Source organism: Heterocephalus glaber, unplaced genomic scaffold, assembly GCF_053883595.1.
Source record: "Heterocephalus glaber isolate CG9 unplaced genomic scaffold, H.glaber_assembly_v1.0 deba00001460, whole genome shotgun sequence".
Classification (NCBI taxonomy): domain Eukaryota; kingdom Metazoa; phylum Chordata; class Mammalia; order Rodentia; family Bathyergidae; genus Heterocephalus; species Heterocephalus glaber.
In genome coordinates, this window is record NW_028258307.1 from 11076128 (window position 1) to 11093439 (window position 17312).

The 17312-nt window shown below is 41.9% G+C and overlaps 1 protein-coding gene across 5 annotated transcripts in view; it reads left to right on the forward strand.

The window, feature by feature from the left end:
• Positions 1-17312, forward strand: part of Psd3 (pleckstrin and Sec7 domain containing 3) — a 517630-nt gene that overhangs the window by 94779 nt on the left and 405539 nt on the right. For 2 of the 5 annotated variants that reach the window (XM_021261217.2, XM_004848240.4), the window contains exon 1: positions 72-216. The exons of the other annotated variants lie outside the window; for them this stretch is intronic. In XM_021261217.2, coding sequence (XP_021116876.2) covers positions 196-216 — 21 coding nt within the window. In that variant the 5' untranslated portion in view covers positions 72-195. Of the gene's footprint in view, positions 1-71; positions 217-17312 lie in introns of those variants that run through there. 5 annotated transcript variants of the gene reach the window in all.

Below are 17312 nucleotides of genomic sequence, written 5' to 3' on the forward strand. Positions count from 1 at the left end.
CCCCAGCCAGCAGCCTCCGCCTCCGCCTCCGCTTCCCGGGAGCGCGCGGTTCCTCGCCGCCCGGCAGTCCCGACGCTCAACAAAGAGCCGCGGCCCGGCCACCGCCGCAGCGAGCGAGCGTCGCCCGGAGCGCAGCCGCCGCAGCCGGAGCCCGCAGCCGGCGCGGGTAGGCGCGGGCCGGGCGGGCGATGGGAGATGGAAGGAAGCAGCGCCGCGGTGAGCGCCGGGCGGGGGTCGCGCCGGGAGGACCGGGCTGCTCTGGGGCTCGTTTTGCTTTGTCGCCGCTCTGTGCCCCGTATCCTTGGGGCTACTTGAGTTTGCGACGTAAACGTCAGGTTCTCCTCACTGTTTTCCCTTTCGCGCTTTCTTTGTGTTTGTTGGCGTTCCAGAAGGGTCAACTTTTTGGTGTTAGAGTTTAGGGGGGTTGATTCACCCATCTGCTTTGCACACCTAAGACTTGCAAGGAAAGCCTGAGGACTCCTTCTTGCTTCAGGATCAAAAAAAGGAAAGCATTAGAGAAGACCTAAGGTGCTGATTGTAAGGTCGATCACGTTTCCCTGTCAGAAAGAAAAAGAGCGAAAGAAGGAACAAACTTGCATTAAGCGAGCCAACATGCAAGGGAAGATTATTTGGTGTCATATTCCCAGTAGCTTTTAGAGACATTTAAGTCGTTTTGTTTTACATGCATTGAACTTTATCCACAGACGTCAGCTGTACGTCCTGGCTAATGATGTTCTGAGATTTTATAAAAAACCCCAGTTTAACCAGGTTAGAGAATGAGGGTTTAGGATGTTGTCAGTGACTTCAATAATAAACGTCTGTTTTTTGCCATTTCCCTCGGACCCCTAGGCAGAGGATGTAATAGGTACCACGATTTTTCATTTTCTGGAGACTGATTTCGTCCCCTGAGACCAGTGGGATCCAGGATTTCTGCTCCAGAATAAGCCTTGAGTGGGTCCAGATGTTGGTATAGGGAAGAGGGAGATCTGGAAAATTAACTGTACGTGGGATTTTGGCAACAAATGCTGCAATTCATTAGTTGTAATTGAGTCGGCAAAGGATTTTGTCAAGCCGGATGGCCAGGTGGGACAGACAGGGGTTCTGCTTTGAAGGAGTTTGCTTTCTGGTGGGAGAGACTTCTGAAGAGGTTTTATACAGGACCCCAGGGGAAGCAGAAGGTCCAGCTTGGAAGCCACCAGTGAGGAGGTGGCAATGAAGGGGAAGGGTTGGTTGTTTTTTGTGAGAGGTGGGGGAAAGGATGTTCCCTGCCTAAGGAGAGGAAACACGCTTTCTATCTTCTTCCAAGAAATACTTTTCCTTCCTTTCTTAAAATATTTGCAAATTCCCTGTAGAAATTCTGGAGTGATTTGATGTGCATTGTTCATAAGCTAAGACACTCGTGTGGTAATGGATGGGTTCATTTCAGTCTTGGTTAGGAGGTGCTGAGGCAAAACTGTGAACGTGAAAATGTGTATGTGCTTTGGCCTAAAGACTGGTTCCTCTGAGGTTTTCTTGGGGTAATGTCATTTGGCAGTTATGAAAGAACGAACCTTTGGGATTGGGTTGGATTAGGAGGTGAGTAATAGATGGTGATCCTTCCCAATTGTTAGAAATGAATTCAGACATTACAGAGGGTGAAGCAAGCAGGGATATTGTGAAAACTGATCTGGTGACAAGTCTGTGTACCTTCGTATGTGATTCAGGCACAGAAGGCTGGTGGTCTTGTCTCACCTTCTTCTGCAGGGGTGTCAATATTTGAGGGTTCTTTCAGGGTAGTCTGGGCCATGCGCAGAGCTCTTTGGCTTCTCTCCTGTGCCTTTATTTATCTTTTTGTCATGCTGGAGATTGAACCCATAGCCTGATGCAAGCTGAGCATGTGGTCTGCCACTGAACTACATCTCCAGCCACCTCCTGAGTTTTTTTTACAGTTAAACCAGCTCGGGTTTATTAAGAGAAGTACAGGATCCAAATGAAGTTCTCCGGAGCATTCCTTCTCAGTGTTCATGTCTTGAGGAGCTTGTATTGTTGGTGATATCGTGTACAGACTCAGATTAAGTGGTAGCATTATTTTTTTTTGAAAGAGGGTGTTCCTGAGGACCTTTTCTGACCATCTTCCAAAGAAGCTCCAAATTCATGTTAGTTGTAGTGACTGTTGGAGTTTACAATGGCGGGGGGGAAAGGCTAATTTGTAGCATTTCTTTCTTTCTTTCTTTCTTTCTTTCTTTCTTTCTTTCTTTAGACAGGGTTTTGCATTGTAATGCAGGCTGGCCTTGAACCCAAGACAATCCTCCTGCCTCAGCCTCTGAAATGCTAGGATTACAGATTTGAGCCACCATGGTGGGCTGTAGCGTGTGTTTAAAAAATTATTCTTAAATAAAAATTATCTGATTTCTGTGCCTCATTTGAAAGTAAGGTATAACCTATAACATCAATAGTGAATCTTTGCTTATGCTATCTTGTTTACATAAAAGTAGCCCATGTCCTTGCAGTACTTGTTTACTCTACCAAAAGAAAGATTTTTTTTTTAACTTTGCCCAGAAGGTCAACAAACTGGGTGGCAGTAGCCTAGTTGGTGCCAGTAGACAAGGACTTTGTTGGCGCTCCAGGGACAGCGGTGGTAGAGCATTTTCTCTTTTGTGGACACCTGTTGGGGAGAGGAAGCCAGCAGCTCCTCGCCCCCTCCTCCATGGGAAGGCCAGGCTGTGGCCAGGGCACCCTCCTTGGGGCTCACTGAACAGCAAACAGCCATCTGGTTTGAAACTCCCCACTTACCTCCTCTGACCATAAATCAGTAAGATGAGTCAAATGTATGGGTTGATGGATATTTTAAAAATATTATTCTTGGAGTTAGGGGTTTGTGGTTTGTGGAAACATCTCCTTTTGACAGAGGGTAGGGCTCTTTTCTTATGTAGTACTTTCATGTGGATCTTCTGAGACACAGATATTCCTTGAAGTTTCATCTGAAGTCCTCACTTTTGGAAAACACTTATTTTAAGTAATGTGTTTCAGCCATAATGCATGTTACAATCATAGCTCATATTTATTGAGTTCTTACGTGGAGCATCTTCTTTATTTCCCATGACAACTCATAAGATCAGTCCTGTCATCATCTCAATTCTGAAGTCCAGGGGTTAAATAATTTTCTTGGAATCCCACAACTAATAAGTGGATCCAATTGTCTTAACTTCTGTGCTTGTATGTCCTTAGAATTAGCATCATGTCGTGCAGAAGTTCATATTTCTGGCTCTAATATTTAGATTCTTGGGGTCATGGAATTTGAAAATTGAATGACTGACTCATCAGTAGCCATTATTTTATAGATCTTGAAAGAGTGGGGCTGTTTTTGTTGTTTGCTTGAAGAGATGGAAGTTGTGTAATTTCTTATAAAAATATGTAAGGAGTTCCATGTGATTATAAGTAGGTGATTGGAATAAAGAATAAAGCAGATTAACAATTCAAAGTTGAATTTGAGGCTCACTTATTTTAATTCCCAGTAGATCATCTTAGAGAAGGGATGTAGAGGTTTGTGCTGCAGCAGTGTTGAAGTGGAGAAGGCTGCTTTTCCCTGTTATCTCTTCCCAGGAGCTGAGGCCTAGAGGCTGTTGAGAAAAGGAATCTGAAACAATAATGAAGAGGATGGGGCGTGAGCAGAGGGCATTGATAAGAGCGGGCAGCAGCTGCTCTGTTTCTCTGGCCTTCTGTTCTCAAACCTTTGCTAAGAAAAGGTGAATTACAGAAGTGGGGCAGCTTGGCTCTTCCTGTGGCCATTGGTTGTCGAACATGGGGAGTAGAAAATGTTCAAAAGCAGCTGTAGCTTCTTTTGTTTGGCTCCCCGGAGATTACTGGTTAAGGGGCAGTGGGACTGCTTTTTTTTTCTTTCTGTGTACAAAAACCTACATTCTTTTTTAGCATTAGATTTTTTTGAGAAGTCTAACTTTCCGAGAAGGTATTTGATAGGTATGGTAGATTGAGACACAGGACACTGCAGAAAAGGGGAATCTAGCTGTAAGAGTACACAGATGATGCAGTTAGATGCTCGCTGTCTTTGGGGTTGTATTATTTTCTGGCAAATTTATATTGGAAATGTTCTAAGAAACTGGCAGCAGGCTGTGTGATCTTTCAGAGCATCTCCAACTTCCCTTCTTGTCCTTGTCCCAGAAAACTGCAAGTAGTGGGTATTGAAGAAACAAGATGTTTCCTTGGGTCTGAAACTTTTTGTTTGAATATTGAAATTCCCTTTGGCTAGATTATTTATGCTTTGCACATTTATTTTGGTGGCTCCAAAGAGTCCATGAACTGCCTGCCTCAGCATGCTTATTTCTTCTTATAAAAACTGCTTATGAGGAAAAAAAAGAATTCATTGCTTTCTGTGAGCTAATATCTCTAAGTAAATCCAGGCCCAAACTGAAATCGAGACATTATTATGCAATTCATTCATCCATTCATTTGTTTATTAATTCAGCAAATATTAGGTACTTACAATATGCTGAGCTTGAGCTCTGTGTTAGGCTTCGAAAAATTTTCCCCACTGCCCTAAGAGAACCTGCCAAGAACATACAGAGTCCGTTGGGTCATCCTTCTGAGAGACAAACTTCACAATCAGTAAATACCTAAACTGCTGTACTTAGGAACTCAGGCCTTGTGAACTTTCATTGAATCAATGAAGGTACTCTGAATCAGCTCTGTTCAGTGGAACTTTCTACTGTGGTGGAAATGTCCCGTGTCTTTCTTAGCCTTATGTGGCTTTTGAGTACCTGAGATGTAGCTAGTAAGAGGTAAGAACTGCATTTTAAAAATCTTACTCAATTTCAGTAAATTTAAGTAGCTTCAAGGTTTTGGGGCTACTGTATTGCCTAGCATATTTAATCCAAAGTGCTTTAATGGACAGCACTGTCTGTCCTGGGCTCTCATTTCCCCCCTGGTCATCTGGCTGCTTGTGGTGTGTTTACCAACTGGGCTTTGACATCTCTTGAGGACTGTACATGTTTACCCTGCTGTGTCTGATAAGTATGAAAGTGGCGAGAGTGTATGGGAGGCGTGGGATCTTAAGGGAAGCGAAAGTAGAGAGTCCTTGAAAATGAGGAGAGGAGAAATGTTGTATTTGTTAGTAGGGACAATTGTAAAAGTACATGGACACGTTTTGTTTAGGTAGCATGTAATTGACAATATTCAATAAGATGGAAGGCAGACTTTGATAAAATGAGAAAACTTCTGAGCCTAGTCTATCTGAGAGTATTCTATCAGCTTAGATTAGTTGAGATGGTGGCGGGGTTTTTTTTTTTTTTTTTTCCTTTAGAATTTAACAAAATGGTGGAAACGCTACAGTTGACTCTTGTTTTTGTGCATTACCTGCAAGCTCCAGTTCCCCTTGGGATCTGCATGGGATCCTGGTGACTGTGCTGCTGGGCAGAGATGGCCAGCAAAGCAGCCAGGCCTTTCTGGGGACACCTGCCGAGCTGTCTGGGAGGCTCAGCGAATTCTCAGTGTAGAAGAAGCTGACAGGAAAAATGCCTGACTGGCATACATATTGGTGAGGAATGTGCTGGATTTTAAAACTTTAAGAAAAGAAATTTCAGAATCATGGTCAGGATAGAGAGAAACAATGAGGCAGCTGGTCAGAGAAAGAAGTCTTACTCTACATCCCCAAATACCTTTTAGCGACAGATCTCGGATTCTCCTGGGTTTTTCCACGGTCGGGCATACAAGCGTGGCCTTGGGTGCACATGTGATTCGGTGAGCAGATTCTCGTGGTTAGGCCTCTGTTGAAATACATGACGATTTTCAGTTTTGTAACTCGTGGCAAAAAGACAGTATCAAGGCTAGGGATTTAGCTCAGTGGTTTCGCCGCCTGCTGTGCAAGCACAAGGACCCCAGTTCCATCCCTGGTACCAAAAAAAAAAAAAAAAGACAGTATCAAGGCCAAACGGTGGAAAAATGTGGGGCCAAGGAGAGGTTGAAGGAAAGACATCTATTCAGAATTTATGTCAGGCCATCGATTACGTGAAGCTGTGTGTGTGGCTATATTTGTGTTCATATGCAGTAGCCTCAGTTCATCCACAGGTTCACCTTCTATGGTTTAAGAAAACTGTGGTCCAAGAAGAATGAATGGAAAATTTGCTAAGTAGTTTGTAAGTCTCAATTGTGCGGCACTGAGTAGTGTGATGCACCCTCCAGTTGTCCCACCCTGACCCGACCCCCACTCCTTGTCCTTTATGGGGTGTGAATCATTCCTTTTTGAGTATAACCCCACTGTATATGCTGCTGCTTGGTCACTTAGCCTTCTCACTTGTCACATCCACTCTTAGAGTGTCACAGGGCTGCATTCAAGTACACTTACTAGTGGCCTAATGCCATGCTACAGTGCAGTGTCAGTCACCTTACTTCATGTCACCAAATAAACACTGAGTTATTTTCTGACTCTGAATTTTCTTTGGTGTTCTGCACATATCATGAAGATGGAATTATACAGTAAGTGGCCCTTGGCAGTCGGGTTTTTCACACAGCGCAGTGTTCTCAGTACTTAGGCACGCGATAGTATATATTCATACTTCCTTCTTTTGGTTGAATAATGTGTCCTTGAATAGATGGGTCACATTTGTTTCGTCCATCAGTTGGTGGGTCGTTCCCGTGGTGACTGTTAGAATCAGTGCTGCTATGAGCATTAGCATACAAGTTTTTGTGTGGACATACACCTTCACATTTCTCGTGTATGTACCTTGAAGGGGAATTGCTAGGTCATATTGTATCTTTAGAGTAACTGAGAAACTCTCTGACCAGGGCTGAACCATTGTACATTCCCAAAAGCAGTATATGAGGATTCTCATCTTTCCACGTTCTCATCTGGGTTTGGGTTTGTTTTAAAATGGAGTATTGCTAATTTTTCCCAGGCTGGTCTTAAACTTCATGATCAAGCAATCCTCCTGCCTCAGACTCCCTTGTAACTGGAACACTTCCTATTTTCATTCTTTTTGATTTTAGCTATTTTAGTGGATGTGAGTTGGTATCTCATTGTGGTTTTTGTTTGTGTTTCTCTAATGGCTAATGCTATTGGATACTTTTTCTTGCACTTGTGGACCATGTGTGTTTCTTCTTTGGAGAAATAATTATTCAGATCCTTTGCCTGTTTTTAAATTGGGTTATTTGTCCATTTATTATAAAATTTGTCCATTTATTCTAAGAGTTCTTCATATATTTTGTCTCTTCTGACATATATGCTTTGCGAACATCTTCTGTTCTGTGATTTGTCTTTTTGCTTTCTTATCTTGTCCTTTAAATAAGTGAAGTTTTTAAAGTGTTTGTTGAAGTGAATCAATAAAACTAAGATGATTTGGGTAAAGAATATTCTTTTTGTTTCTGATTTAAAAAAGGACAGATTTAACCTTTGCCTACCCTTTTTGGGAGGACTGTGAAGCTCTAAAGACTTCGTACCTTTATGTTTATTAGAAGCAGATTTTGGAAGCCCTTTCTCTGGAGACTTTATATACAGAAAATACTGCTCTCCTGGATATGTCAGGGACATATTTAGAAGGAAGGACACCCTACCTAGTAGACCCCTTGCTCTTTTTAGGTCCTATAATTTCATCACTTAAATACTGTTTCCCAACTTGTCTATCACAAGAATCACCTGGCTTTAGATTTCCAGGGCCGCCTGAAGATTCTGGTCCAGTACTTCTGACAAGAGACGCTTGTCGTTAACACCTTGTGTGATTCTGAAGATCAGAATGTTCAGGAAACTGATTTAACCTGGCTCTGTCACCCAGCTGTGACAATAATAAACTTTCCTGGTGGCCCTTAGAACTAATTCTCTCTAGTGGGTGTGGCTTCCAGGTGACAACCTCCCTGCCTCAGGAGGTTAGGAGGACTTGATCCAGAGTGGCTGCTCTGCTTACTGCAGCTCTGGTCAAACGAAAGCCTTTCCTCCTCCCCTATGGTAGGAATGATTCCTAAAAACTTAAACCAGGTTCACACTGTCAAGTTGTAACGTCGCTGCTACTCTCTTGAAAGCAATCCTTCTTTCTTCATTCCTGCTTTTTTAAGATGTGTTTATATTTTCTTACCATTGCTGAATCCCACAGGTGCACAAAACTCCATGAAACCCAGTGGAAGAAATGGGTGTGTAAAGAAAGAAAGGCTGCATTTTATATAATCTCCATGCTTCACTTGTATGGGGGGACTCGATTAGTTTCTGAAAAAATTTAATAAATGTGAAATAAGAGAGACTCATTATCATCTTTCTGATCAAGGATATCTGGTGTCACCAAGAGATGTTGTGGCCTTGAATTAATCTGATTTGCATCCTGGCTGTGTCACCTTAGGAAAGTTATTTTAACATCTCTGTGATTCACTGCCTCATGAGCTCGTGAAATACCTCACTGACATTTAATGGTTGGGAAGGGCTTAGAACAGTGCCTGAAAAACATAAGTAAGTAAGTGTGACCTGGATGGCAGATTATATTTGCCTGGGGTGAGGGGAGGCAGAATTATTATTGCCTTTCTTAAAGTCACTCATTTATAAAATGGTACAACTGGCTTTTCATGTACCTTATACTGTGATCGTCTATAGGAGTGCTTTATGGAGGCCAGCAGAAAATTCTAGTAATGTGTGGTGCTTTGGCACATAGCAGTCATTCAATAAATGTTTGTTCCACGACTTAGTTAAACACCACAGGCTATTAAATTGCTACGTACAGGAACCCTCCCAAGGATATGTGGACAGAGGTGCTCTGATGTTTGCCTTCTCTAGAGGTGTAGTAGAATTTCCAGAGTCAGCTGCATTTCTGGCCTTGTCATTTTTTTAGTATTGGCTTCACTGTGGACTCTTGTTACATCTCTTGTTTTGATGACGTCGACTGCAACTTTGCAGTCACCATTCATAAGTTGCAAGCTCCAGATGTGTGGCCCTCATTATAACTCTTGCAAATGACAACCTAAGGCGCAAGGGTAAGAGTGATGTGTGACTAAGACTGTCCTCACCCTGCTCTTTCCCTGTTGGCAGAGGGGTCCGATAGAAGTAGATGAGAGCATATAGGCTGTTCTGCTCAGTGTGATGCAACAGTTTTCAGACATCTGTTCCATTGATGAGAATTTATCATTTTTTTTTCATTCTTACTGCATTTCTTCTCCACCTGATGGAGCTTCTATGTCAGTTGATGGTCTTTTGTATTGCTGAGTCCTGTTTGGGAAAAAATAATTCAAATAAACCACAGCATACTACTGTACAACTGGAGCTTAAGTAATGATACTTAGTTTCTAGATTTCAAAGAACTTGATAGGCTTAGGGAAATTAATGCCAACATTATAGAAGCTTTAGTACAATACATAATACCTGTGCTTACTTAGTGAGAAGATAGTTCCTACAGTCACATGACCGTGAGGTCACAGGGGAATAAGAATGAGAATGATAATTTCATTTTCTTAAACTAGGTGGTGTATATAGGAGTATTTGCATCGTGAATCCTGATATTGTACAAGTATTTTGTGTTTTAATTGCTTCTAGTGTGAACAATTTAAAAATGAAATGTTTGTCAATAGAATTCTTTTATGGTCATTTAATATATTATTTCTAAAGTATTCCATTTAGCATTTACGGCACAGCAATCCTCACACCTATGCCTTATTATTATTATTATTATTATTATTATTATTATTATTACTATATGTGCTGCTGAAGCGAGCACAAACTTTTTTTTTTTTTTTGGTACCAGGGATCAAACTCGGGTCCTTGCACTTGCGCAGCAGGTGGTGTATTATTATTATTATTATTATTATTATTATTTTTGGTACCAGGGATCAAATGCCAGACCTTGCGCTTGGGAGGCAGGTGGTGGAACCACTGAGCTAAGTCCCCGGCCCTATGCTTAATTATTTTATGTAATGTTTAACTTACATAATTTCAGTAGCAAGTATGGTTGGCACAAGTTGAAACCACCCCCTCAGTGATGGGAGCGGAATTTCATGAGCTTACCAGTCTTGATTACCAGCTCTGAGCACCAACAATGATGAGCAAGAGCCAGGGTGTCTTAAAGAGTGGCTTCATGTACACGGTTCTTCATGTACACAGTTCTTCATGTACATGGTTCTTCAGGTACACGGTTCACCAAAGCTGGTTAAAAGCTTCTGCTGAGTATGTGACTTCAGAAACAAAAGCAAACTTGATATAGTATATGGAAAGTAATATTGTTATGATAATATTAAGGCAGAGAAATTAGAATTCTTTTTGTTTTGTTTTGAAATCACTTTTAGCTCTGCCTCACATTGCTCTTGTATACAAAGCTACTTCACTCCTGAATAATTTATTTCAACATTTAAATGGGTGCTGAAATTATTTTACTTTTCCTTTTATCTGGAAGACAATTGTAAGTTCTTTTAAAATAAGGCTTATAAAAATATGAGCCACTGTGTCCATTTTCCATTTATAGCATTGAGTGCACTCAACACAACACATCAGTACAACACAATATCAAAAGCATTTTTTCTGGCTCTTACTTAGGCCCAAAAGTTCACTGAAGATGAGTTACACCTATATTTTATACAGCATAAGCATAATGTGCCTGCACCTTGCATCATATTTTTTATTTCATCTGAAGGAATCAAAGCTCACGGTATTGGCCTGGCCACTTTCAGTTGCTTGCAGAAAGGGTGTACATATTGGGCTGCATCATTTAAATGTCCTTTAGGGTTTTGAGAAAGCCTAGTATCCTTTAAGTCTTGTAGAGCATCTCTGACTTTAGAGCACTTTTTTTTTTTTTTTTACAGTGGGCCAGATTTTGTATGAGATTAATTTAATTATCAAATTGGAGCAGCTTTGCTTTTCCCATAATATCTAAATACGTAGAAGCATACGAAGTGACCTATTTACAATGTGTTTCTTTTAGAAAGCTGCAAGGTTTATTATACTAGGTCTCAGTAGCTCTGCATCACTGTTGTCTTTCCTCTAATCATAATTCCTTCAAAAAATATTGGTTAAGTTCCTGTATTTTAGTTGCTAAGGATACAGGGTCAAGAAAACAGACTATAAGAGGTCTTGCTCTTTTCAGGTGAGAGGGGCTGTGTATGTGTGAGAATATAAAGCAGAGGAAGCAAGTTGGGGTTGGTGGAGTTGCAGTTATAAGTAGGATGGTCAAGGATGCCTTCAGTGATGAAGGACCTGAAGGGGGGGAACGGGGCACAGCAAGTGCTGAACCCCGAGGCCATCATGGTTCCTGATTACAGCAGCTGGAAGACCAGTGAGCAGACACTGTAGACTTCTAGAGTGAGCAGGGAACTTTCAGATAAAGATGTACAGTAAAGTGGGATTAAAGAAATAAAGATAGGTAGAAAGGAGGTGAGGAAACTCAACATTTCTCTCCGCCATTACCTTAAACCTCTGGATGTGATCCCTCCTCAGCTGTGCGGGTAGGCATGCTAGTCACTCAGGGAGAGTCTGTGTTATAAGGTTTAGAGCCCTAAATTTATCTAGCGTGTCTCCTTTTAAGACCCAGAACACCAAGATAGAGTGGCTAAAGTCATTCCCAGGGACACTGAATGCCAGGTCTCAAAGCATGCAGTTCCAGACCTCCCCCTAGGAACCTCCAACTCTTGCCCTCAGCCTGTGATCACCTGGCTTCCAGGAAGAGCAGAGCCTCACAGACTGCCCCATTCGGGGTCGTCTTCCCACCTCTACTCATTCGGGAGCAGATGTCCCATGAGGGCACAGAGGCAGCACCTCCTTTAGCAGCAGAGACAGTCATCTCATGGGACCTGCATTGCCCTCAAGTCATTAGGATTCCTCTAGACTTATGGAAACCAGAAAGACGATAGAAAGATCCTTAAAGCTGGCCTTGTGCTTTTGTGAGTGAGTCGTCTGATCTGTGCAGTGTGCCCCTCCCGGTACTCTGGCTGGAGTCTTTCCTTTCTTCCTTGCTGTCTAACTCTGCTTTATGAACTTATCTGTGCCTTTCACTGATGAGTCCTGAAAGTATTTTCCTGTAATGGAAGTCAGCAAACCTACGATGTGTTTCATTGTGGGAGTGAGCTGAGGTCTCCATCGCCTCTTTGGGGGACCTCCTTGGACCCCATGTGGTAACAACATGACCTAACCTATGTTTTTAGAGGATACATGGCTGCTGTGTCTCATCAGAACAGACTACAGTGAGAAGGGCAGACATAGGCAGCCAGTTAGGAAACTGTTGTTGTGCAGGGGGAGGCTTGGATCAGAAAGGTATGCTGTGAAGCTAAAGTGGGAACGATGTTCTGATTGACAGAATGTGGAGTGTGAGGGAAAGAAGTCCAGGGCAACTTTTAAGATACTATCCTGTGCAGCTTGAGGATGGAATTGCATTAAGATAGGAAGGAGCTGATTTTGGAGTGCCTTACTTACTTTCTCAATGCTGGGACAAAATACCCTACATCCACAAATTAAAGGAGGAGAAGTTTACTTAGGCTCACTTTTTTAGTTCATAGTTGCCTGGCTCCAAGGCAGAAAGGCGTGGCGGAAAGGTCTGGTGGAGGAAAGATGCTCACATCATGGCAGCCTGGAAGCAGAGAGAGAAGGGGAGGGAGGATGCCCTTCTGGTTCAGGTTCCCGGTGACCTGCCTTTTCTGACCGGACCCTGCCTCCTAACAGGAAGTCAGCTGTAATTCCCTTAGTCCAGTCATCTTTCAAGAGCCCCACCTGTGAGCACATGAGGCTTTGAGCAGCGAGTCCTCTAGATATAAACCATAACATGTCGTAGAGCTTGGGAGCTCAGTTTTGGAGATATCTAACAGGCAGTATGTTTGTCTGGGTTTCGAGAGACAGAGAGAAGTCTCATCTAGAGATAAATATTTGGGACTTGTCAGATTATACAGACTGGATGAAATCCACAATGGAGTACAAAAAAGGTTTAGGATCAAGACCTGGGCTACTTGCACACTGATGTTGGATGTAAGATTTAATAAAGGAGAAGGAAAAAAAGCAGCTATTGAGGAAAATCAAGAGAGGGTGGTATCTCGGGCGTCACGTGAAAAAACTGCTTCAAGGAGGGTGAGTCAGATGCTCCTTAGAGGTCAAGGAGCAAGAGTGTCAAGTGAGAGTGGACTCAGGGATTTAGCAGTGGAGAGGCCATGGGTGAGCTTGATAACAGCAATTTTGGCGATGTGATAGGGGCTGAATATTGATCAGTGAGGAGTGAAGGAAAGTGGCAGTAGACAAATGGAAACGTCAGAGGGAGACCACTATTTCAAGGGTTTTTGCTACAAAAAGAAGGTGAGAGATAGAGTTTTGCTATAAAGAGACAGTGAGAGATGTCTTCAAAGGGAAAGTGGGATCCAGAGACTTTTTTAAATGAGGAAAATAGTACCATATTTGAATGCTGATGTGAAAGACAGCAAAGAGGAAAAAAATGAATGGTCCTTCATGCAGCATCACAATTTCTATTCAGAAGAACGTTGGTTTAGTAGAGCCAAAATCGCCCCCCTGGCTTTTGTAAACACTGATTTTTTAATGCAGTCAATTTTTTCATGGTACCACATTCTTATCTCCCCATTTCCATAAAAACTCAAAACTTTTTCTTGTGTTTATGCCTTTAAATAATGAGTTTTTGGCTATGCATAGTTTGTGCTCATCTCATTCAACCCTGAGTAGTCCCCAATTCAAATATGCATGGGCCTGAAGTACACTGTGTCCACACTCTCTCTAGAGCTTAAGGCCTTTTGTTTTTTTTTCTTTTTTTGAGATTGAGTCTTGATGTGTAGCCCAGGGTGATTGAATTTGGGTCTTCCTGTCCCAGCTTCCCAAGTTCTGGGATTATATGCCTGTGCCACTGCATCTGGCAGTGACTGATGGCTTCCTTAGCTCTTACCTGAGGCATCGATTCCCCATCATCTTTAAAGCAGTGGTGGCGATACTATAGCATGCATGCCTCAGTGGGCTGTTTTTTGTCAATGAAAGCTCTAAAAGTTTTGCCACCACCACTTTAAAGCATGTATGGATCTTGTTTTCCAAGTATTTATTAAATCAACAGAATATTCATTGGGTGCATTATACATATAATGCCCTGTGTTTACAGTTTGGAACCACAGGGCAACAGATGCATAAAAAGACTTTACAGAGACAGGTGTCTGTGCATCATAGGTAGATGAACAGGTGCTTCTTAGACGTTGACAGGCAAATCACCTGGGAACATGGTTGCAATGAAGACTGATCTTTGAGGCCTGGTGTAGGGGCTGAAGTCTGCATTCCTAACAAAATCCCAGATGATGCCAGGGATGGGATAGCACTCCATGTAGAAAGTGATCGTAAGTGCCCCCCCCCCGCCCCCATTTTGCTTCTACGTTTGTACTTTCTCTTTTATTTTCTTACTGGGTCTTCTTGTAGCAGAAATTTCATAACTCAGAATAGTGCAGCCTTTCAATATAATCTCCTGCCTTCATTTCTTGGCATGTGCCTTAGTTACTTTCTCGTCACTGAGGTGGAGTGCCTGACACCCGTAACTCTAAGGAGGAAAGGTTTATTTTGGCTCACAGTTTATAGAGGTTTCAGTCCATAGTTGGCTGGTTCCAAGGCAGGGCAACATGACAAAGGGACATGGCAGAGAAGAAACAGCTCATGGCATGGCAGGCAGAAAGGAGAGAGAGAGAGAGAGAGAGAGAGAGAGAGAAGGAGAAAGAAAGAGAGAGAGAACAATCATTGGTTCAGTTGTGATTGTCAGACAGAGAGAGAGAGAGAGAAGGAGAGAGAAAGAGAGAGAACAATCATTGGTTCAGTTGTGATTGTGAGACATTTGGTATCAAGTACTACTTGTAAGACTTTGCTCGTTTCTCAAGTTAAAATTTATTAGAAATATTTGCTCTTCTTGCGGAACACTTGCAAAACAAGTTACTTGCAATACAAGGTTTTACTGTGTTTGTAAATTTTGGCATTTATTTCTTTTCGAGTTTGTTCCAAAGAAATGAATTATATGTGTAAAAAAACAAACAACCCCCCCAAAAAAACCTGTTATCAGTGGACTAATCTACTAATGTCTGTCACACCCCCATGATCCAATCACCTCCCAAAAGCCCTACCTATGAGTGCATGAGGCTTTGGAAAGACATCTAGATATAAACCATAACTGCATATTTATTGGTTTCTGCCAAAAGCCTACATGCTTCTGGGTGTTTTGTTTAGTAGTTGCATAGCTAAAGAGAGTTCAAGCAATTTCCATTCTTATTATGTAGAGAAGGCCAGACTTCTGGATGCCATTTAAATCCCAAGGCCATTTTCCTCCTAGACTGCTGGGCCTCCTTCGGGCTTTGGGGACTACTGGGGTCATTTGTGAGTTCCCCTGTTGTCAGTGTTTTAATGCCCTCAGCACCCACAGCTACAGCTAAATCTCCTCAGTAGACAGCTCCTTTGTTGAAATTCAGTCCTTTGGCTTTGTTACACAAGTAAATTTGGTCAGCTTGTGGAAAGTAGAACAAATCTTTAAAATTTACCACAAGTTAATAAAATCTCCGATTGTCCTAAAATAGAAGAGCTACCTACCAAAGGAAATTTGGATGAGAGAGTTGGGGAAGAGTTTGAGACTAATTATATATAAACTGAAAATTTAGGTAAGTTCTGCATTTAGTTTCTGTTACAATTTAGAGCCTGTATCTTTCTTGAATTTAATATTTATGAGGCATAATTTAAAGCTCATTAATGTTTGTCTTGTCCAATAGAACAATGATGAAAATGACATACATAATTTAAAATTTTCTAGTGTGGCTACATTGAAGAAGTAAAAAGAAACAGTGAGTTTAAATTTTTATAGTTATGGTACTGGGGGTTGAGCATAGGGCCTTCTCACTGGGCCAAATCTCCAGTCTTTTACTTTTGACTTTTTTTTTTTTTCTGTACCGGGGATTGGACTTGGGACCTTGCACTTGCGAGGCAGGTGGAGGTACCACTGAGCTACACCCCTGGCCTTTTTTTACTTTTGACTTTAAAACAGAGTCTTATGAAGTTGAGGTTGGGCTTGATCTTGCTATCCTTCTGCCTCCGCCTCTGAAGTAGCTAGGATTACAGGTGTGTCCCATCATGCCCTGCAAATAATGTTTTTTATTTAACCTAATATATAAAAAATATTGCCATTTCAGTATGTCATTCGTATAAAATCACTGAGATAATTTATATTCTCTTTTTGTGCTGTGTCTGAGAATCTTGGCATGTATCCGGTGCTCACAGCACATCTGCCATATTTCAGGTGCTAACTGATCCCATGTGGCTGCCATATTGGGCAGCCCGGATAGCATGGAGCAGTTGCAATATTAGGCGGAGTTTTATTTCTTCATTTTGTTATTCTTTGTGAATGTCGACATGTGGTTTGCTAAGGTAATGGCATATGGGGTTAGTTAAATATTAGAACTAGAGTGAAATTTTTTACTTTGACTTTAAAGTCTACCCTAAAAATGAATGGATGTAGGAAAAACAGATGATTATAAATATTAAATATTGAAGTATACTAAGCTGTTGGTTGCTTTCAGCAGTGGCTCATAAAAGTGAGGGTATATATAAGTGAAGAATGTTGGAGGCTCTCAGGTAATGTTTGAGCAAAATTATTTAGGATGAGTTGTTTCTTGAGACAACTTCCGAGTAGGAGTTATAACAGTAACATCACTAAGAGTTTTCGAAAGGTGAGGGAACTCTACCAAACACACTTCATGGCCACTGTCACTTGATTCCCCAAAGCCTCTGTAAGGGTGGATCCCATTGTCATGACTCGTGTGTGTGTGTGTGTGTGTGTGTGTGTGTGTGTGTGTGTGTGTGTACTGGGGACATTGGTTCACAAAACCCCTGTTTGTAATTTTAAATTTTCAGACAGGATCTTCTTAAGTCCCTAAGTTGCTCAGGCTGGGCTGGAACTTTTTTTTTTAAAATTTTTTGGTACCGGGGATCGAACTCGGGTCCTTCCACTTGCAAGGCAGGCAGTGGAACCACTGAGCTAAATCCCTGGCCCCAATAATTGGAACTTTTGATTCTCCTGCCTCAGCCTTCCAAAGTGCTGGGATTATAGGCACATGCGACTCATATTTTATAGGTGGGGAGCCCGAGACCAGAAAGCTTAATTCATTTGTCCTAGGTCCCTTAGGTAAATGGCCAATCTGGGATTTGAACTCCTGGCAGCTTTGCTGAGCTCCCTCCCTTAGACTCTGCCAGACTGCATCCTCAAGCATAGCTAAGTAACCTTACTGCACCTTTAACTGCATGATTGGGTTTAAGTGTTCTTCAGTTGTTTAAGCAGGATTGTTTGATCAATAGGTTCCATTTAGTTTGGAAAGTTTGGCACAAATTAACTATTTTAATTTTTTTTAACATGTTAGTTAGGAAGTTC